Source organism: Terrapene carolina, unplaced genomic scaffold (assembly GCF_002925995.2).
Source record: "Terrapene carolina triunguis isolate 2854851 unplaced genomic scaffold, T_m_triunguis-2.0 Scaffold33392, whole genome shotgun sequence".
Taxonomy (NCBI): Eukaryota; Metazoa; Chordata; order Testudines; family Emydidae; genus Terrapene; species Terrapene triunguis.
Genome location: NW_020697743.1, coordinates 1,831,255 through 1,853,010, shown reverse-complemented (window position 1 = coordinate 1,853,010; position 21,756 = coordinate 1,831,255). Strand labels below are relative to the sequence as shown.

General features: G+C 48.7%; 1 protein-coding gene across 1 annotated transcript in view; it reads right to left on the bottom strand.

The window, feature by feature from the left end:
• Positions 1–3,594: 3,594 nt before the first annotated feature.
• The window catches only part of LOC113409447 (neuronal acetylcholine receptor subunit alpha-7-like), a 112,754-nt gene continuing 94,592 nt past the window's right edge, over positions 3,595–21,756 (bottom strand). The window contains exons 9-10 of the mRNA XM_026663369.1: positions 13,659–13,768; positions 3,595–4,116 (exon numbers count right to left, since the gene is read on the bottom strand). Of these exons, the coding sequence (XP_026519154.1) occupies positions 3,595–4,116; positions 13,659–13,768 (632 nt within the window). The remainder of the gene's footprint in view (positions 4,117–13,658; positions 13,769–21,756) is intronic.

Sequence of the window (21,756 nt, the reverse complement as noted above, 5' to 3'; positions counted from 1 at the left end):
TGTAGAGCATATTGCTGTAATGATCTAGCTTTCAGGGTATAAAGGTGTGGAACAGTGTGTATCCTAGGGGAGAGGTAACCTTCCTAGCCAATCATAGATGTTAAAAGGCACTACATACTATAGTCACATGCAAATCCAGGGGAGCAAAGGATCCCTATGACCAAAAAACTATTGGCGAGGTTGGACATATACCTGCAGCGAAAGGTGGACTAATAACTCCAAGCTGTTCTTTTAGATATTTCAGCTTTATGTCCATCTATCTAGGAGGAACTTAAGCCAGTTTAGTCCCATCCGCTTGCCTGCCTCTTTCAATACTAGGAGATCAGACACCATAATATACGGGATAACAGTGATACAATATAGATCTGATTGTCATCCTCACATTTATGGTACTGCAAGGAAAAACTTCTTGTTGCCCTAGCAGCGCTATATAGACACACAAGAGGAGAGGTGACAACTTTGTCAGACCTCACATATAAAGGCCTGCACAGAGGACGAGTGAATGCTCTCACCACCATTTGGGACCTCTCAAAGAATGGGAGAACCCACAAAAGACCTTCCTGTCAATTCCTGCAAGATTTAAAAGGTACTCAACAAAGGTTCGTGGTCAAATCAGCATGGACTCTTTACCCATGTCCATTCTCAAAAGCAAACCATAAGCAATAGCTAGTGTGACATTACACTCCATATTCTTTATGAAAATGTGCTTATGATATGGATATGACATGACTGAGATGTACTTTATGCCAGATGGCTCATGTAAGATACCATTGGAAAGGTTATGATTTACTGAATGTGATTATCCAATTTGTCTGCATGTATCATTTCTATATCTGAAGTTAGGAATATTGACTATGTAGCTGTATTTCAAATGGGTTACTTTGGGTGTCACCCCCAACTAGCCCTTCAGGTACAACAATGGAAAAGCCAGACAGGGCTAATGGGCCATTAGCAGAGACAATGGTCTGTAAAAGAGCTTAATCTTCCTGTGGACACTCGAGACAGCTTACAAGCAATGGCTGCCACAGCCATGCAGAGACATGGGTCCGAGTCACCTGGTACTGGATACCCCTCTTCCCCTTTTGGAATGCCAGACAAAGGGTTCCCGCCTTACACAAGAGCTATATAAGGCAGGGGAGTGACATCATCGTGGTTCTCCTCTGCCTCCCCACCCAAAGAGACACTGAAAAACACCTGGAAGCAAGAACTGAACTGGGGGGAGAAGGGTTGAGCCCAAGCTGGAAGGGCGTCTAGCTTGTGAGTAACAATACCTGAGGTCTCAAGCCGCAGACCAGTGCAGCTGCCTTTCAAGACTTTCTGTAATCTGCCTGCAACAATATCTAGGGTGAGAAATTACTATTTCTAACCAATTTCTTTAGTGAAACTAGCTTAGTGTGCGTATTTTGTTTTATTTGCTTAGTAATCTGCTTTGTTCTGTTTGCTATCTCGTTAACCACTTAAAATTCACCTTTTGTAGTTAATAAACTTCTTTCTTGTTTATAATATAACCCTGTTTGTACAATTCATAATTGGGGGTGGGGAAGAGGCTGTACATACCTTCCTCCACATTGAGGGAGGAGGCGGATTTCATAATATACCTTTGGGTCTGTGTTCCAAGGGAGGTGGGCACCTGAGTGCTGGGGCAAGTCCCTTAAGATGAGTCTTCCCAGAGCTGATCTCAGTGTCCGTGTCGTTCTGCAGTTGGGTGTGGCCCTGCCTGTGTGTGTGCCAGAGGAGGCTTTAATAGCCTGGCTCAGCAGGACAGGTAAAAAGGATGTCCAGGCTGGTAGAACAGGCAGGCTCAGTGGTATCCCAGAACATCAGGTGGCATCTTAAAGGGGGGCAACCCGTGACAGATAGTAATACCTTTCTCTACTAAAACCACGCCCAAAAGCAGCCTGCTAGAGATCAAGGACGCTGAAATATCCAGAAACCACAGGAACTGCTTCAGCTTTACTTTACCAATTATCTTCTCCAAAAACAACTGGTTATATACTGAAGGGGAATAAGTAAAGCTTTAAGGACAAAAGATAGTTCCTTTGGCAAGCAGCCTCACCACTACCTGTTTGAATGGAATTATTGAAGTTCTTCTTCAGTAATGGGCCCAAGATCTCCCTATTGCTGTCCAGCAGCAATGATGGGAAAGGTCTGGCTCACCATTGTGGGAAACAACTCTTGTCAACTCCCCTAAGACCTCTTTGGAGAAAAACAGGATAGAAATCAGCCAGAGAAGGCAATGTGTTATCATTGATCAAATACCCAAGAATGTGCTAGGTTCCTCGCAGACGTACAAAGAGTTTGTAACACCAGAGGGTAGAAATTTTACTCATGGTGTGAAGACCACATCTTCTGGTAAACACTTTGGGGATAGGGGCCCCCTGTCAGCCCAGATGGCTAGTTGTAATCTGCTGGCAGATTAAAATCACACCAGAAGAGATGGGCAATTATTCTGATGAGGGGTTCATTTTACAGTGGGCAGAAGACGCCTATGATAAGGAGGCCTTTTTACCATCATCTTCCAACTGAGTGACATAAGAGTTATTGTTTATTAATATTTAAGCATTACAGTAGTTAACAGCAGCAACATGGTTACAAGTAAAGACAAAAGTCTTCCATGTTAAACTTTAGCTAAACAAAAATAAATTGTCTTTAATCAACATAATTCCTTTAACAAGACTGCATTGGCCAAGTTTGAAAGTGGACCACACCAACAGAGCCCAGCAAAGAAGACTAGACCGTGACATCTAACGTCGAAATCCTGTCCCCACTGAAGTCACTGGCAAAACTCCCATTAACCTTGATGGGGCCAGGAATCCTCCCTAAAAATTTAGGATTAGCAGGTATTAGATTGGCAGTTGTGATTCAAGTTGTATTCAAATTAAGCACACGGACGACGGTAGCAACACAACAGTGTCACTGAGCATCTGTACAGTTCTCTGAATGCCGACTGAGATTTCTGTTCCCTCTCAACAACCAACATTTCCTCCATTTAAAAAAAATATTTCTGTAAAGTTTTAGCAAAAATACATTCTGTCAACATCTTGACTGGAAAAATGTTTCAGATAATCACAGCAATAGTACAAGCGAACACCAGTAGTTTGTTTAGCTAAATGCAGTATAAACAGTGCAGAGTGGTACATTGTCAAACATGAGAAATGCATGTCACAGCCATACTAATCGAAGATACTGAAACATAAAGATATTGAAAATGACAATATACTAAAGAACATGTTAGAATGACTTATCAATATAGCTTTTACTTATTAAACAATAGCTAAATGTTCACTAGTGCTTTCTTAGTAGTATACATACACTAGTGCTTACTTGTAACAAAGATTTGAATTCTTGCCTACCACTTGTCACAGATCATAACATCATTACAGGCAGACACAATCTAAGAAATAAATTACAGGGTCCAGTATTTATATTATTCAGTCATTACAATCACTAACATTGGAGATAATCAGCTCTCAAAACTAATTTCAGCTCCTTCATTCTATGTAAGATTTAAATTACGTTATTTAGCAAAGTTAATGGCGACGTTTTTTATTTTGAAATGACATGTTTTGGACTGCATGCGCCTCTTTGAGAGCCTTATGCAAAATCCTTTGAAACAGCTTCTATAAAATTTGGAGCAGACATCAGTATTGTAAACGTACAGATGATTGCAAAGAGTGAAAATGCAACCAGACATAATCTGTCTATGACAGCTGCTGCAAACTTCCACTCACTACAAACTTCTTCACCCTCATCTTGTTTTCTGAAGCGCATTGCAATGAACTGAACTTCTTCCAGGATTTTGACAATCACTGGGATAGTATCCATTAAAGCTTTCTTTTGAACTAGCTCGATATCTTCTGTAGAGGAGCAAGCGACCTTCCCACCCTTACTACCTGAGTCACTGTTTTGTGGGCAGCATGGGTTTTCCATGGCATGGTAGCTATAGATCACGTTCCCGTTGCTAGATTGGTATCCGGGTAACACGTTCATCTCAACGCTACTGATGCTTGAACGGTGCTTGGGATAGTTGTATTTGCAAGAGAGGGGCCTTATGTTCTCTCCAGGCTTTTTCATCCTTAAAAACCAAGCACACCAATTCAGCAGGATAACACGGACCTGAAAAACAGGAGGAAGTGATCAAAATATTTTAGAGACCTTTATCTTATTTTCACTGACTGAACGATGCACCTAGAAATCTTTGCAGGATCCGTATTTCACAAAGGGATTTTGCCATCTATATAAATCTCCATTTGGAAAGCTATAAACTATTGTAAGGGAAAACTGTTTCATTATCACTAATATATATTGGCTTGTGATGGGGTGTACCAGGCCCTTTGAGGACCTCCGGAACGCACTGCAGTCCTACCACACCCTACCCCAGAAAAAAAGGCAGTAGAGCTGGGTCTTCCAAGCTGCCTAGAGAGGCTGCAGAGGGAGGCAGCCAATCAGAGCCTAACAGGCTCATATAAAAGGAGCTGCAGGGCCTGGACAGCCCAGTTGTTGGTTGGAGCCAGAGGAAGAAGGATGCTGTTCCTGGCTGGCTGAGGAAGCTGGGCAGAGCAGTTGCTGGTTGCAACCAGAAGGAGTGGAAGGCTGGGAGACGGTACAGGGACTAGGGAGAAACCCTGCCTAAGCAGGGGTAGGACTGTGAAGCTCCCCAGGCACAGAGGCCTGGGAGAGAGAGAGCTCTGACAAGAATGGCCAGAGACTGTTATAAGCTCTCCAGGTGAAGGGGCCTGTGAGAAAGAACCCTGAGAGAACAGGGCAGAGACTGTTACAGACTCTCCAGGCAAGGAGGCCTGGGAGAGACCCTGCTTATACAGGGAACAGGCCGAGGACCCCAGAAGCTGATTGGACAGAGTGGGAAGCAGCCCAGGGTATGCAACAATAGACGCTAGTGATGGAAGCGGCAGTTGGCTGCTAGTCGTAGGGTCCCTGGATTGTGACCTGGAGTCGTGGGCAGGCCTGGGTCCCCCCACTAGTCACAGACAGAGTGGCCAAGGGCCGAGGAGGCTAAAAGTTTTGTTTGGAACCCAAGAAGGGGGCAGGTGCTTAAACAAGCCCAGAGACGGGACTGAGAACCTCAGGGAGGGGCCAACTGTTTGTTTGACTGTGTTACCCCAGTAGGGGTTTGTTTTCCATCCATTTCACATACAGACTGTGCGTGACTCGGCTTCAGGGCTGAGTCACTGAAAATCCATCTGAAAAGAGAAGCTACCGACAGAAAGCACCGCAAAAGCAGAGAGTGCAGGCCCATACCCAGCCAGCAGGAGGTGCTTGCGGGAGGTGAGTAACCACACCTTTACACGGCTCTCTTTAGTGAAAAACAGAAACAGGCAAATGAACTCGTCTTCTGTTTCAGGCTCTGCCATGTAACCTCTCCGTGTCTTTGTTTGCCCATCTGTAAAATGGGAATAAGGAGATCTTCTCCACTGCTGTCACTTTCAAAGTGTTGGCGAGTCGCTTGCCCAGTGAAAGGACTTTTGGACTGCATCAGTCGTTAGCCTTCCAGCTAATAATTGGAGGCTTTACACTTGCCAGTATTTACATTGACACTGATTTTACTAGGAACTGCTGAGTGATCAGCATGTTTGAAATTCAGGCACTTATTTAGCTGCCTAAATATGGACTTAGGAGATGAACTTTAGGTCCCCATTTGTGAAAATCTTGTCCCCCCTTTGTAAGGATGTTTGCTGTCCTCTAGGGAGGCACTAAAGGGCTGTGGCTATTCAATCTTTCTTGCCAGACTTCGGTGTGGGTGGATTTGGAGACTGACTGGCCTTGCTTGCACAATGCTCAGTTCTGTGCCAGTGCCACTCCAAGCCATGTCTTCCCTGAAAAAACAGCTGGGTTCTTAACTCGAGTTAGTTAACCTGAGTTAACATCCTAGTGTCGAGAAAAGAGTTTGTAGTTTTCACATTAGTTAGCAGGTTGAGTTAGTCTAAGTCCACTGCTTCCTCAAGCACGCCTTCCCCTGCCCAAGTGTGGAGCACTGCGCAGAGCAGGTTCGGGTGCGTCTGAAAAGCTGCTCTGTGATTAGCTAGTGGGTAGGAGGGGACAGGGCATGGATGGATCGCAGCAGCAGAAGAAGGAAGTAAGCTGCTTCTTCCGTCCTCTACCTTGGTCTTCTGCTGGGTTGTAAAGACTCGAGGACTTGTTGGGGGGGCGGGGTGTAGCCCGCCTGGCGTCCCCTCCCAACCCACTTCTGGTCACACCCCACCATCTGAGAACTACTGGTCAGGGGCATAGTGTAGATTGTGATCTCCCTTCCCACACAGTGCCAGCGAAGGGCTACTGAAGGTTACTGTGCACATGGGGGATGCCGGACAAGGCATGGTTCCAGTGGTTTAGGAGAAATGTCCTTTCCTCAAACAGCAAACACAATCGGTGACTTTGTAACGAACCCTACCAGCAGAAGAAGAGTCTAAGTGATTCCCCTATGGGCCTGGCATAGTGACATGCAGTAGCTGAATCCTACTGAGAGGACATGAGGATGACTTCTGTTCAAAGCTCCTTGTAAAATCATGCCTAATACCCCAGATATCAGCTCTGCACCAATATGCGTTCCCAAGCCATATTCTTGTGCCCCATCTGATGCATGCCAAATATAATGAATATATGAACTTTATAAACAACTGGAGCAAACGAACAGCTTAGATAACAGTGCAATATGCTGCCAGTGGCCTGATTTATATTCTTCCAAGGGATATCCATGCAATTAACAAGTTAAAGGCACCTATGATTTGCAAAACTATCAAAACAAGAGCTGGCTATCTAAAGAACACTTGTGCTGTGCTGCTGAAAGCTGCAGAAAGGGGAATCCGTATGATGCCATCTGCACTGAGCATGGAACTTCATGAAGCACCAAATCGTTTTTTAAAAAGAGAAGCATTTTATATATGAAAAGGTGCAAGTGACATTGAAAATGGCATTAAAATAGAAAGGACACAGTCTGTGGTTACATAAGCCTCATTTCTGAATGACGACAGCTTCAGACTTTTATTGACCTGGATGTCCATCAACCTACTAGTAAGAGAGGGAGGATGCTCTTATAGGTAAGGCACTGGAGTGGGACGCAGGAGAGCTGGGTTCAGTTCCTGGCTCTGCCACAAACTCCTGGTGTGACCTTTGGCAGATCACGTAATCTCTCTGTGCCTCAGTTCTCCCTCTGTACAATGGGGACACCAACCCCTCCTTTCTCCTGCCATGTGTTTGTCTTGTCTGTTTAGATGGCAAGTTTTTTACAATGTGTTTGGGACCCCATCGTGCTAAGAGCTGGATGATCTTAGCTGGGGCCTCTTGATGCTACTTTAATGCTACTACTACTAACGATAACTTTAAGGCCGCTACCTCCAACGGGGACTAATCCTCAAGTGACAAGAAGAAAATGGTTAGACCACTGAAGCCATTTTGTGTCTTGCAATCAGAGTCTCCTCACTCACAGCCCAGTGCCCCCTCCACGGGGCCCTTCCAGCCCACTTCTTCGAAAGGATATTTTATTCCTCCGACTGGAAACTTCCTTAGGGTTCAAATTGTGCTGCTTTCATGTACAGTTTTAAATAGCCAGTTACTTCCTTCAACAACGACCTAGCGAAAAGAACAATCCCTCCTTCGTTTCACTGCACTCTTTCCTCTGACTAGTTATTGACACGGTGACTTCAAAGAGCCACAAGACCAAATGAAGGCCTTCAATTGCTAAAAATATTTCAACAAGGTCATTGAGAGAGAGAGAGAGAGAGAGAGTCACTCTTGAGCAATGTGAAATGATGACATATTATATTGGGCTTCTAATTTGAAGATGTTAATGGATCTTGGATATGCCAAGAGACATCAGGTCAATACCGTTGTCCGTGAAAACGAAGCTTTTCCTTCAAGCCAAAGAGCTGACTGCGTGGAGAATCTGCATCTGTAACTTCTGAGACAGGGACGCCTATTTCGGGGCATTTCTAGTGCATGAATAAATGCACCAGAAATAGGGGGGTGGCTCTTGTTTTATTCAGTCTAATGCCATTAGCCCCAAAAAACACATTGAAATTCAGTAATTAACCCATTCTCCCATCACTGTTAATTGGGATGACAGCTGTGACAGTGTGGCAGCCAGGAAGCAGTCTCGGCATGACAGTTCTAGGTTCTTGTGCACCCATTTGTGTGCTTTTTTAACATCGCTGGATTGCCCGAGGGCAATCTGCAGGCACAGCCGTCCACTCCAGGCAACAGACTCTCCCAGCAGTGTAACAGCCCGTCCACACAGTAGGCTGCTGCTCTCAGTCAGGGTCCCACACGAACCACCAGGGGCTAGATCCACAAAGGGATTTAGCCACCTTAACTGGCACTTTAAATCCTCAAAACCCATGCTCAGCTGCCACCTAACCCTGTAGGCCCCTAAATTCCCACCGGTCATGTCACTTAGGCACCTACATTTCTGCCAGCGGGCGTGTACTAAGCCACTTAAGTTCTGATGCCTGGTGCCTAGCTCATGCCTAGGCCCTGCTGGAATTCTCAGGCTCGGTGTTTCCCCACCTGTCTCACCGGCAGGTTCTCAGAAGCTGCCTTAGAGCATGCCTGGCATCACCACTACCTGCTCCTCGGTTCTTTGCAAGGAAGTGCTGACCCAGCTTAGGTGCCGAGCTCCAGGAGCAGAGCCACAGCTGTGACTCCCGAGTGACGCCAGGCACCTCCCTCCAGCCCAGCTCTCATTGAGGGATGGACTATAGGCGCCACCCTCCTCCTCGGCATTTCTTATTGGCTTCTCTGAATCCCATTCTTAGGTGTCCAACTCTCCCCATACATTGTGTAGGGAGCCCGGATGCTGCCGAACTTAGGGCTGTGGATTGCCCTGGGCAGTGGAGCGCTAAAGTTAGGTGCTAGGCTCCGTTTTGTACATTCCCTTTGTGGCTCTAGTCTGAGGCGGCTTCCCACCAAGAGCAGGAATGCTCCTGAGTCCTACAAACCCAGCCTCCCCTCATCCGTGCACTCCCATCCCTAGCCCTCCTGCTGCCCAGTCAGTAGTGCAGGGCTTGCCTGTCACCTCTGGGTAGCTGGGAACCCTGTCCCAGGTGATTAACCCTTGTAGCAGGAGTTACGCAAGCACTCACCTTTAGGGCTCTTGCGTGTCAGATCAGTGGCAGCTTTCAGAGATGTGAAGCACCCAACAGCCCCTGCTTTTTAGTCACCTAAATACCAGCTGAGGAGCCTGACTTTAGGCTCCCACGTTTGAAAATCTTGGCCTTGGCAAACCGCCTCGGTTCAGTGGAAAGGCGATGGCCAGGGGAACAGAGAGAGGGCACCAGTTGTTCTAGGCTCTAATGCATGCTTGGTGCTTATAGAAACCACAACCTTATATGGCTAGGTTCAGTATTAACCCTCAGGCCCTCGCCTCTTCTGTCTCCTAAGGAAACAGACAGGAGTACTATGGAGTGATCACTTTCAGGAAGGGAAAGGAACTTGCACAATTGTGAAAGTTAGTTACTGGCTCAGGAAAGCAGGGAGCTAGTGACACTACTGCAGCTAATTAAGCCATGCAGCTTTTGTACAATGAGGAATAGAGAGGAATTAAAATGTGCAGAACTCTCTGTGCTGTGGGGAGGAAGATGCATGAGCAGTAGGGAATCCAATGAGATTCGCCTTGCAGAGAACAACAGTTTCAGAGAAGCAATTTCCTTTTCTCTGCAGATAACCATCTTAATAGATTCACATTCTTACCGAGCAAAAAAGCTGCAGGGCTATCTCTGGAAGAAAAATGTAACAAAGACTGCAACGGGCATGGAGGGAAAACAGGGCCGATGTGCCAGGTATCACAATGGCCAAAACTTTTGTATTTGTATGCAGAGAGTTAAACTCCTTCTCATTCTCCTGGTGGTGTCCTCCTCAGTACAACTGCAGCACTCCCAGCTTTTCACTCTAGGTCTAGCCCTGTCCCTCCCACCCCGTCTCTTTTTACATGGTTCTCTCTCTTTCCTGGCCTGGCACTTAACCATTCAAATGATGTTTTCTGCAATATTCACGTAGGCTCTACTGCAATGCAAATAATCATTCCAGGCCTCAGTTTGCTAGGTGCTGTACATAGGCAGAGACAGTGCCTGCCCTAAAGAACTTACAGTCTAAATAGATAAAACAGAGAGGTGAAGTGATTTGCTCAAGGGCATACAGTAGAGCAGTGGCAGGGCTGGGTGCAGAACCACAGCTAGTGCCCAATCCACAAGCCAGTCTCTCACTTTATGAATAGCCGACCCAGGAACCTCAGTCACCAACACCTTCCTAGTGCACGGCTGGAAGGAAACACAGATCCTTCCTTTACTGCTCCGGCAGTGGGTGGAGGAGCACTGCCTCCCTAGATGTGGGCGGAGGGGCTTGCTGCAGGTATCCTGAAAGCTCAGCTCTTGGCATATTCCCAGGCAGTCTTAAATTCAAAAGGGGTCTTTTAACACCCTTCTAATAAACTGGGAAAAGGTCGGTCATCTCAGGGGGACGGGAGGAGGTTCAGATGGTTGGTTTGTTTGTTTTTTCCATATCCTTGTAAGTAATTGACTTTCCTATAAGGAAGTAGGGCCCTCATCACAACCAGCACTGCTGTGTCAATGGGTGATGGACGTGTCAGTGCTGCGAGAACAAGCATAAATGCAGGTGGCCCTGAGATACTGGTGCAAGCTCAGCCCTGGGTTTATTGGCAGCTCGGCAGCAGAGGGCGTGGGTCCAGCGCTGATGTACCCGAACTTTCACGATGCCGAGTGTTCTGATCCCCTCTGGCTGGGCTTCATTGCCCCAAGGCCGATGCAGGGATAGGTGATTCCAACACAGCAATCTGCCGGAAGGAGAACCTCCTTCTAGGATGTCCTGCAGCCTCCAAATATTCCCTCTCCGCACTCCGGGGGCGGGACTCCCAGAGCTGAGTGACCAGAAGCCACGGCTGATCACTTCCATTGCGGGAAGAGTGCTCCATGAGTTGCCTGGTCCCCACAAACATAATGCCTCAGTTGAGAGGCTGGTTTCACGCACCACTAGTTGAGGCTTATACTAAGGCCTGCTAAGTTACTAAAGCTTCACGGTGTGCCAACCACGCCAACACAGGAAATTTAGCTGACCAAAATAGGGTCTCCACTCTGGCTCCTCAGTGGCTGAAACTGCTGTAGCTTCGCTAGGTAGTAACTTCATCTCACACTTAGCAGAACGATCAGAGGGTGTCTTGATGGGACGATGAGTGATTAGAACCCCTGGAGGGTCAGGAGGGTCCAGAGACTGGTGAGCACATTCCACAAGGCAGCCAGCCAAAGTTCTTATTAAGACAGAATAGGCATGAGTCACACCTTGGCCGCTAGGGCCGGGGTGCTACTGCTCTCAGCACATGGATTCATGAGTGGGGTGGTTCTCTTTAAAGCTCTCTTAGCCCTGGTCTACACTGGGGGGGGGGGATTGATTCATCGTGTCTAGACTAGACGCAATAAATTGACCCCCGCTGGATCAATTGCTGCCCGCCGATCCGGCGGGTAGTGTAGACATACCCTTAGAGCATTGTAACTGGATGATGAAGATCATTCAGAATTCATTGGCTGTGCTGTCTGGAAGGTAAGACAATGATTTTAAATGTCATGACAGTTGCACTAAGAAATCATTACTAGCCTGCCCAGCTACTGGATTTTTCATTGTTTGTTTTAAACTTGCGTAGACACCCTGGAGTATTTTAGAGCAGATGAAATGGGATACAGGGCAGTGTCCCCCTCCCCCCCACCCAAATCTGTTGTGTATTTCGTCTCTCACACAAGGTGACATCGGTGGATTGTGTGACATTTTTCCATTTTGTCAGAGTAATTTCTCACCGTGACAGAGACAATGAACTAAGTGTCAGAGGCTGCTGTAGAAATGGGCTTCTTGGAAAATGGGTCTGGATAGATAATTGTGGATATTTGTTTTCACTTCTGCTTTCCTCGTTTCCTTTTTAATCAGGCAAAATGCACTCTGTAAAGTCTCCCCATGAGAAACAGTGAGAGAAAAGCAGTGTTTTGTTTTGGTTTTGGGGTTTTTCCTTGAGCATCTGAAGAGCGTGTATTGCTCCTGAAAGGCCCCAGCTGGAAGTGGTGGGCAGAGGTCAGTGAAGTGAGGGAACACGGCCCCCTCAGAAGACGGAGGGGCCATAGCACCAGAACTTAATCTACTACCAGGGAGGTACAAACAGGAATTGGGGTGCAGGTCACAGGGTCAAAATGAGGGATCGAGAGGAGACCATTGAGGACAACGCCTCCTGCTCTGCAGAGGAGTCAGTGGCCACCGCCCAGAGGAACTCTGCCCATATGCGTGAGTGTAGCAGTGAAAGGAAATGACCGCCTGCAGTCACAGACTTTCCTCCACCCGTCAAGCTCCCCCTCCTAGACTGATGGGTGGCCACCTTGGCCAATGCCAGGAGGAGGTTGCAAGGGGCTGGTCTTGAGACTGTGACACGCCTGCAGGCTGAAATCCTTCATATAGCCACAGAACAAGCCCAGGGCACCAGCCGTACAATCACCAAGCCCTGACCCTCTCTAGCAGTGTGTGGGGGAAAGCAGTAGCTCAGGCTTCCGCATCCATTCAGTGCAGAGAGGCATCACCAGAGATGTCACAATGCTGATGAGCTCAACTCTCCGGCGCATTGTGTCAGGACTACTCTCAGTCCCAAGCTGGGGCAGGGAGAGCCGCACCAGGGCAGCTCTCACGGTCCGCACAACATGGGGCCTGCCTCCGCTGCACAGACTGGGATTTAGCCTTCCAGCTTCTAAAGCTGGGCTCCAGCGGCAGAATCAGAAGCACTCCCCGTGAAGACTGGCTGAGTTGAACCGAGACATTGGGTTGGCCCAGGACAGATTAAGGGACCAGTTGTGAAATTTGGATCTGGATCAGGGATGTGGGTTCAGCAAAGCACCAGATCTCCCAGCAGGTGAGCCTAGGAGTGGCCTGAATGTACTTAGATGGTGTCAATGGAAGTGGCTGTCCTGGCTGTAGGTCTCCACTGCTCACTCACCTTATTGGGTGAGTGAGGGTGGGCTAAGAGAGAGAGAGGTGACCATGGTCCAACCGGGCTCACCCCAACGGCCGTGTCTGAATAAGAGAGTAACGGGGGTTCCAGCTGGTAAGTTGGCCCAGTTCATACAGTGCCAGGAGCCAATGGGAAAATTGGGGGACAGATCCAGGTTCAGATTCTGAACCTCTGCACTGCCACTTGCTGTGTGCTCTGTGCGGACTGAAATGGGGCTCCTGGAGAGTAAACACCTTGAAAAAAGAATCCAGGATGGCTAAGAAATATTTGCGTTTTGTGCTTTGAAAAATGTAAAGCTTTTATGTGCCAGTGGGTAAGAGAGCAGTATGGGTCCTGTGATGCCCTGGGGGTTGGCAAGAGCAAAGTGGGCACCATTAAGAAGAGCAACGTTGGTTTGCCATGCTGTTTGACTTTCCCACGGTATCTGAACAGTAAATGCTGCAAACTCCAGTGGGAAGCCTAATAACCAGGGTGCCTTTTTAATGGTCACCCAGATTCTGGGGGGTTGGGCTTTTTTCCCAGCATGGCGATATCACACCTGTTTTGTTCCATCACAATTGTTCAGCTGATTACAACAAGTTGTGGTCCCATCAGTTCAATATCAAGAAGTCATTTATTTCCTGTTATTGAATATGTCCATGTTGAAGCCACTTACCCAGTGGGGCATTTTTCCCGCTTGTGGATCGTGATGATGAAACTGAAGAACCAGGACCGTTACCACCACCGAGAGACCAACAATGACCATGATACTAGCGAAATATTGAGCTGCAATTAAAAAATAACAAAGACAAGGTGGGTTTGATTAGAAATGACAGGGTGAAATCTGCAGTCCTGATTGTTGTCCTGTGCCACCCCCCTGTGAGAGAGTGAGCTTCCCCTGCAGACTGAAAACACGGCCGAGCCCCTGCACAGAATTCCAGGCATGGGCTCCATTAGAGACTGATCATCAGAAAAAGGGGCCCTCTGAATGCAGGCGTTCCCCCATCCCCCCATCCAATTCAATTGTAATGGCACATACGCAAAGGACAAGGGGTGTACATTTCTAGAATTATATCAAATTCAGTATAATTGTTTGTATAAGAAAACTATATTAAGGGCTAGATTTGCAACAAGCCCTGACAAGAGGCAGCAGGTAGTTGCACTGTTCCAGGAGCAGGGGCCAGGTTGTGGCTGAGATGCCATCTGGTCCTTAGTTCCCCATCTTGGTCCATGGAGGAGGTAATCTGGGCCAACTCTCCACCTCACTGTCCCTGCCATGCCAGCACATGTGCGCAGGGGCGGCAGATTTGTATAATGTTTGGTGGTGCCCAGAACGGGTCCAAGTCCCGCCCCACCACACCTGCCTTGTAAACCGATATATATTTTTTAAAATAATGTAAAAATGTGAGGGCTCTGGGGTGGGGCTGGTGATGAGGGGTTTGGGGTGTGGGAGGGGCTCACACAGAGGGTTGGAGTGCGGGGGTGAGGGCTCTGTGGTGGGGCTGGTGATGAGGGGTTCACGGTGCAGGAGGGGAATCCGGGCTGGGGGAGAGGGTTAGAGCTCTGGCTGGGGCTAGGGATGAGGGGTTGGAGTGTGGGAGGGCCTCAGGGCTGGGGCACGGGGGGTGCGGGAGGTGAGGGCTCTGGCTGGGGCTGAGGGGTGTGGGGGGGCTCAGGGTTGGGGCAGAGGGTTGGGGTGAGGGCTGTGGGGTGGGGCCAGGGATGAGGGATTCAGGGTGCAGGAGGGGGCTCAGGACTGGGGCAGAGGGTTGGGGTGTGGGGTGAGAGCTCTGGCTGGGTGTGTGGGCTCTGGGGTGGGGCAGGGCTGGGGATGAGGAGTTTGGGGTGCAGGCAGGGTGGGGCAGGGCTGGGGCCAGAGAGGAGGACTCCCCCCAGCCCTCTCCCCGCTGTCAGCAGCGAGTTCTCCTCTCAGATCCAGGAAGCCCCCTCGTCCCCCGTGGTGGGTGCTGGAGAGGGGGGGGACTTCCATCATATGTACACCTCCTCCCCCACTGCTGCCCCTCACTGTAGCCTCACTGGGGGTGGGGCTGTCCCTTGTCCAGCGTGGGGCAGGAGCGGTGACTGTGGGTGAGGGTCCCCCTGTGCTGGTGGAGGGTCCCGCCGGAAAAGGGAAGGGTCCGAGGCGGAAGGGCGGGGTCCGGGTCAGCCTGCGCTGACACTAGTGGATGGGGGGTGCTAGGACCCTGCGACATGGGGCTGCAGGGGGAAGCCTCCCGCTTGAGGCAGGGATGCTCCGGGGCCCGGGGGAGGCATGTGGGGCCGGGGAACACTCTAGGGAGGCGTGGGGGGGCAGCAGGGGGGGCCGGGGGGCACCCGGGGGGGGGGGGGGGGGGGCAGCAGGCAGGGCCTGGGGAGAGACCCAGCCCCGAACATTGGTGGAGCCGGGCCCCGGGCACTGAATATTGCTGGAGCCCAAGCACCACGGGCCCATATTACTCGCTGCCCCTGCATGTGCATTGCCCAGAGCTTTGGGGGAGGAGCCAAGGTTCTGCCCGGCTGTGCAGCAGGGGGGTGGCAGCCCCGTGGTACCGGAAGTCCATGCAGGGGAATAACAGAGGCACCTTGTGCCCACTCATTCCTCTACACTGGTCACTAAGCAGGTCACAGTCAAGCCCTAAAATAAGCGAAGTACCTAACAACTCACAGGAGGCATTTCAGCTTCGAGGCTCTCTGTCCACTGCTGTGTGTGTCCGGGTATTGCAAACCAGCTCAGCGATGTCTGAATGCTTTGCTACCCCATGATAGACGGGAGCTGGGGAGTTTATGGATGAGTGAAACTTGCCCCAGTCAGGGACTTCAGAGAGTTAATGTTTCATACACTGGGCTGGAAAGTGAGCAATACGCTTGTGCATAAAGCAGTTTAGTTGGCTGATAAAAGGAGACATGTGCACTCGAATGCATAGCTTTTGTCTTTGTATAGGATCAAAGGAACACAGACCAACAGCCTTCTCAGCAGTGTGGCCATTGCCAATGCACGATCCCACCCAATACGGATGCCTGATTTGACAGCCTTCAGTAGTGGATGAAGTATGACTGAGTCTGTCATGTCGAGCATAGTGCTGAAAGCAGAAACTGCAGGCCAACGCTGCTGCACACCATGATCATTTCTGTGCAGCTTTCACCTCAAAATCCAGCCCCCACGCCCACTGATTAAAGGGGGTCTCTGGTGTCTCTCCATAACGAACAACACTAGCCAAATAGGAAACCTATAACAAAGAAGCAACATGACAAGAGAGGAAGGAGGATCCAGTAGTTAGGGCATCAGAGCAGGACTAGAGACTCTGCTCCACCACAGACCCCTGTGCGAAATTGGGCCTGAGTTCCCCATCTGTAAAATGGGGATAATAGCACTGTCCCACCTGACAGGTATGTTGTTAGGATAAATAGATTAAAGGTTGTGTGGCATTCAGATACAACCCTAATGGAGGCCTTATTAAAGGTGGAAGAACTCAATGGAATATTTGGTGATATTGGACTTTGAAAGGAGATCCAGTACAACTAAGCTTAAGAGACAACACTGAGGCTAACCAAGGAAAAATGCATTTTCTGCCTACCCCAAATCAAGTTTTAGGGCAGACAATAAACAGAGATGGAATCGGTCCTAGCCCTGAGAAAGCCAAAGCAATTCAAGAAGACCTGGACCAAGTACCACTAAGATGCCAATATCTATTGCTAAGGTTAATGTGATTTAATCCAATTGCTAAATATGTTCCTGAGAAAAATCTGGTAGTAGCAAACACTCTGTCCTTGTGGCAGCATTGCAGTCATGTACCCATGAGCTCGAAAATGACGTAAAGGGGCATGCGGATGCTGTGGACACATACAGATAAGTGTCAGAAAAGAGACTACTCCAGCTACAGAAACAATCTTGACAGATACCTAACTTCAGGAAGTTCTAAGTGACATTAGGAGTGGATGGTCCACCTATCTAAGGACACTAAAGAAGTGACAAGAGACAACTTTGCGTGTGCAATTAAGCAAGTCTAATGGACTCATGATTAAAGGCAGTTGCATCAACATTCCAAATGAAATGAGTGGCGATAGCTAAACCTCTTCCTTGGAGGACATCAGGGATTAACTGATTGGTGTGCCAGTATCTGGCTGGAAAGGTGAAGCAGAATGAAGGGACAGGGATTTCTCAGCGATGGGAACACTTCCTTCAATGGAAAGGTGCATCTAGGCTCTACAACTACAGGAAGTCTTTGGGTCAAAGCACTAGACAGGAATTCATGTGCACCTGATTCAGTTCTTGATTTGCCACAGGCTGGACCCTGGACAAGGTACCTAACGAAGAGAAGCATTCAACTTCTATGAAGTTTAAGGGCAAGGAAGATGCCCAACTCCCTCAAACACCAGCCTTCAACTCTTTGGGCCTCAGTCCCTCATGTGTAAAACGGGGATCAAAACACATCCTGTCTGTCGAGTGTAAGCTCTTGAGTCAGCCCTGCCTCTGTGTGCTGTCGTATACGGGCTGAGCAGAGAGGGTAGAAGGCACAACAGGATCATGCCCTGGACTGTTAACTGTAACAAAGACTAGCCTCCACACCAGCAATCTCTGGTACTTAAGCCCTTGCTAAAGGGCAGATAAAGCAGGCCTAGCAGTGTAAAAGAGACAAGGAATGCGGGAGTCTAGGCCTGTGTCCAGTGGTGTCAAAATGCCAAGGAGCATTATAGCCAAAGATCCCAAAGAGGAATGGGAAAGCACGTGCTGAAGCCAGAAATCCTGTTTCCCCCACCGCACACACATGCACCCGGCCCCTCTCCCAAGCAGGAGCTTGGAGCAATAGTCAAGATTTTAATAACGTCGCAGAGGCGTTATGTCACATACTCGCCTAACGCAGCTTCCCATCGCCGCAGAGAAGAGCACGACGCGGATAAGGAGCCTCTACGGTCTGCGTTAAAACAATGGTATAGTTCTGTGAGGCAGTCCCAGCGTCCCAGGACAAAATGAATCATGCAGATAGGCTAACAGAATAATCTTGACAGGGAGGGGAACAGAAAAACCTCTCTATTCCAGAGCAAAGAACTAGGGGAGATTTTACTCAGTGTGAGGGGAACAGACAGGATTCACCACTGGAAGGAACTACCCAGCGAAGTAGTGGATTTTCCAGCTCTCCGTGTGTTCACATCAAGACTGGTTGCTGGGAGGACAGGGATAGCTGCAATGCACCGCTCTGATCGCAAGCCTTGTGCCTTCACTGCTCTCGGGATGGAATCCCACCACGTCCCCACTCTCAGGACAGGCCCGGCTGCAGTACCCTGGGTACCAACCCTGCGTACACTGTAGGCAGAGCTGGCCCCAGCATGCCCAGTGAATTGGAAACACAATAGACACGTCACAAGAACAATCACTGCCCTGAAATACTATGCACTTTGGTGAATACTGCACATTTAAAGGGGCACTGTAAGGTTACTAAGCCTCACAGGAAATGACTTTAAAATGGTTTTAGCCTGGGATGCAAAGGAACCCTAAGGAATTAGGTACCCGTCAAATTTCAGTGGGATTTCAAGCACCTAACAATCTGAATGTTCGGGGTTAGGTTCTGGTTTGGGCTGACATGGCGTGAGGGGAAGAAGTCATTGGGATGCATAGGCCAGCAGGGACCCCTGTGATCATCTGTCTGACCTCCTGCATAACACCAGCACTACACTGCAATCCAGGGGGTGTCTGCAGCACTTGTAGACATACACAGTCTAGCTGGCTGCAAAGCCCCACCCGCGGTCTGCTAGCCCAGGCTGCCACAGCTTCACTGCTCTTGCTATTAAAGCAAAGCGCGCTCAAAGCTATCTCTGTGTGTGCTGCAGTCCCACCTCTGGTGGCAGGGCAGACAGGCCCTAGGACAGGTAAGCTCACTGGAAGAAAAGAAGAACATGCCGACAATGGATACCCATACAGGAATTAAAGCCACTCCCTCTTCCATTTACTGCAATGGAGACCCCCAGCACCACGGGACCTGCCTACTACGCCCCCTCGTCAACATGGCACATCCCACTGGCAAATGCAGCTGAACGGAATGACATACCCTTTGCATTTGACCTCTAGGACATGCTGCTTTGACCTTTCCTGGGGCCCAATCCTGCGCCCATGGACACCATTGGTCGTAGGCTCAGGCTAAGGAACCCAGTGATCTGTGTCACTGAACAAAGCTTGCATGACCAGGCCTGGGTAATGGGGCAGCACACATTAGCAAGAGGCACAGGGGTTTGCCTCTGTAACTCCACATGCAGCCTGCGTTCTCATTGGCCTGGAGACGTTCAGGGCATGAGTGATGCCGAAGGCAATGTTGTTTGCAGTGGCGGTGACCGTTTCTCTGTCCCAGGGGCCCGGCTAGCCGGGGGAGGTGCTAACGTCTCCAGGCCCTGGGGCTGAGCGCCGCACTGACCAGTAGCAGATGGAGCTCCCTTCAGGCAGCCTCAGCGGCACACGTGCTTAATGAAACGTGAAGTGAGCTTGAGTCGTGAAAGAAATTACATTCTTTTCACTGCCCTCCCCTGCGTGGCTGCCGTGGGACAGGAAAGGGAACGATGTCAGGAGACCTTGCTTCAACCCCCCCTTCTATTGCTGACTTGCTCTCTGGCCTTTTGACTGCCCTGTGACTCATTTTGCACCTAGATGTGGATGGGGGAAATGCTTTGAAATCGCTCTAAAACATGAAAGATCGATGGGATATTGGTGACTATTAGCCAGTCTTATTATAGTCTCAAAACACATGCTGTTTCCTTAGCATCTTCGTAACACTCCAGTAGCTGCTTCCAAGGCACAGAAGTGCAGGCAATCTCTTTCCAGAGTGAGGTACTAGCTTTCTAGGGCTCATTTATTTTTTTGTCTTTTTATTGCTAGAAGAGGATAATGTGTAGCGTAGTACCTAGGCAGCTGCTTCAGCATCTGGGGGTTGTAGGCATGAGTCCCTGGGCCTTTAGAAATGCATCACATACTGAATTACCAGCAGACACCTAGCAAATATAGTGGCTGATGCTATCCAATGGGGGGTTGTAAATAATCAGTAATAACAGCTATTCATTCTTGCAGTGGTGCTTAACTTTGCCGATGACATTGCTTTCCCGAGGATGATGTGGAATGGAATGATTGCCCTTACATCACAGAGAGAACAGAAAGCAGCAAAAATTGGATTGAAAGCAAACGCAGAGAAGACCCGTATTATGAAGGGAGGAATGTGGACAACAGATACAAAGGTGCATGTGGATGGAAAAGAAATCAAACTGGTAGAGTTCTGCCACTTGGGGAGAGTGATGACATTTGAAGGTGGCTGTGAGAGAGAGATTCATACGACATTAGGAAAAGCAAACACTGCTTTTGGAAGGATGAACAACCTGTGGTCACACAGAGGTCACCATGCCAAACTACAGGTCACATTATACCATGCGATTGTACTGAGCACACTACTGTACAGAGAAGAGACTTGGCCAATGACAGTGGCTAACCAAAAGAGATTGGAGGCTGCCCATCACAGGTGGCTGAGGAAGATACTACACATTTCATAGAAAGACAAAATAACTAAAGCGAGAGCCAGGAAGCTGACAGAACAGGAGTTTAGAAAAGGCCACCAAAGAGAGAAGGCTCAGGTGGTTGGGATGTATGCCCTGTTTGGAAGATGGGCGACATGCTAAGCAAGCAGTGAAGGGGGTACTCAAGAGAGGAAAGAGAAAGTATGGAAGGCCAAGGAAGAACAGGCAGAAGACAGTGACAGAGGATTGAATGCGCTGGCATCACCTGGGAAGAGGTCCCACAACTAGCGAATGACCACAATCAATAGAGGATGGGCCAGCGGCCCAGGAGAAACTAACGTCTAAGGTAAGGTGATGGTCCTCCTAGATTGTGTGGGAAATTCTATAAAAGAGATGGAAATAGTTTGCAAATTAGAACTGCTGATGTGGGCTAGGGATGGTAGCATAGTATGACATCCTGCGTCACTGAACGGGTTTGCTGCAGGACTACAGCGAAATGCCAAGGTTTGTTTGGAGATGTCAGGGCATGTCCTCAGCTTCAGTGCAACTATGCCAGTGTACAGCAGCTGAGGACCTGCCCCATCATGTGTATTTAGGGCAGTGTAAGAAAAACTAAAACCTGAACAAGCTTGGAGTGGGTAAAAGCAGAACAAACTTGGAGTAGGTAGCCAGGTCCAGCCCTATGGGACAGAAGCTGCCACTGCCGGGTGAGTGTAGGGTAGGTTCACTCTCCAGCCCACCACCAATGACCCAGCACCCTTCCTGGTGTAGCTCCATCACTGACCAGCATAATACTGGTGCAGTGAGGTGGAAGATCAAACCCAGGGTCTGCATTACCCTACAGTGCAGAATGGTACATACAGTCCAGTCTGTGACCAATAGTTTAAGAACTAAGGGCCTAAAATTAGCCAGTGTCATGTCCATATTTAGGAAACTAAATTATTGCCCTGATTTTCAAAAGTGCTGGCACTCAGCATTCATGACTTCAACAGGAGTTGCTGGGTGATTCGCAGTTCTGAAAATAAAGCCATATATTGATTGCCTAAATACAGATTTAGGAGCCTGACTTTTAAGGCATTAGCTTTTTAAAATCTGTGTGTGGTTTGTGTCTGTAAGTAATATGCAATGTTTATGAAATTGCAGTTTGTATTCTATTATAATTGTTATTCTATGTCCATTTGGGAGGCTGAATCCTATGGAGAAAATCCCACTGACATCAATGTGCCTCTAGGTACTACTGTAATCCAAATGATAAGCCATGTGTATAATTATGTAGGGCTTTGTTT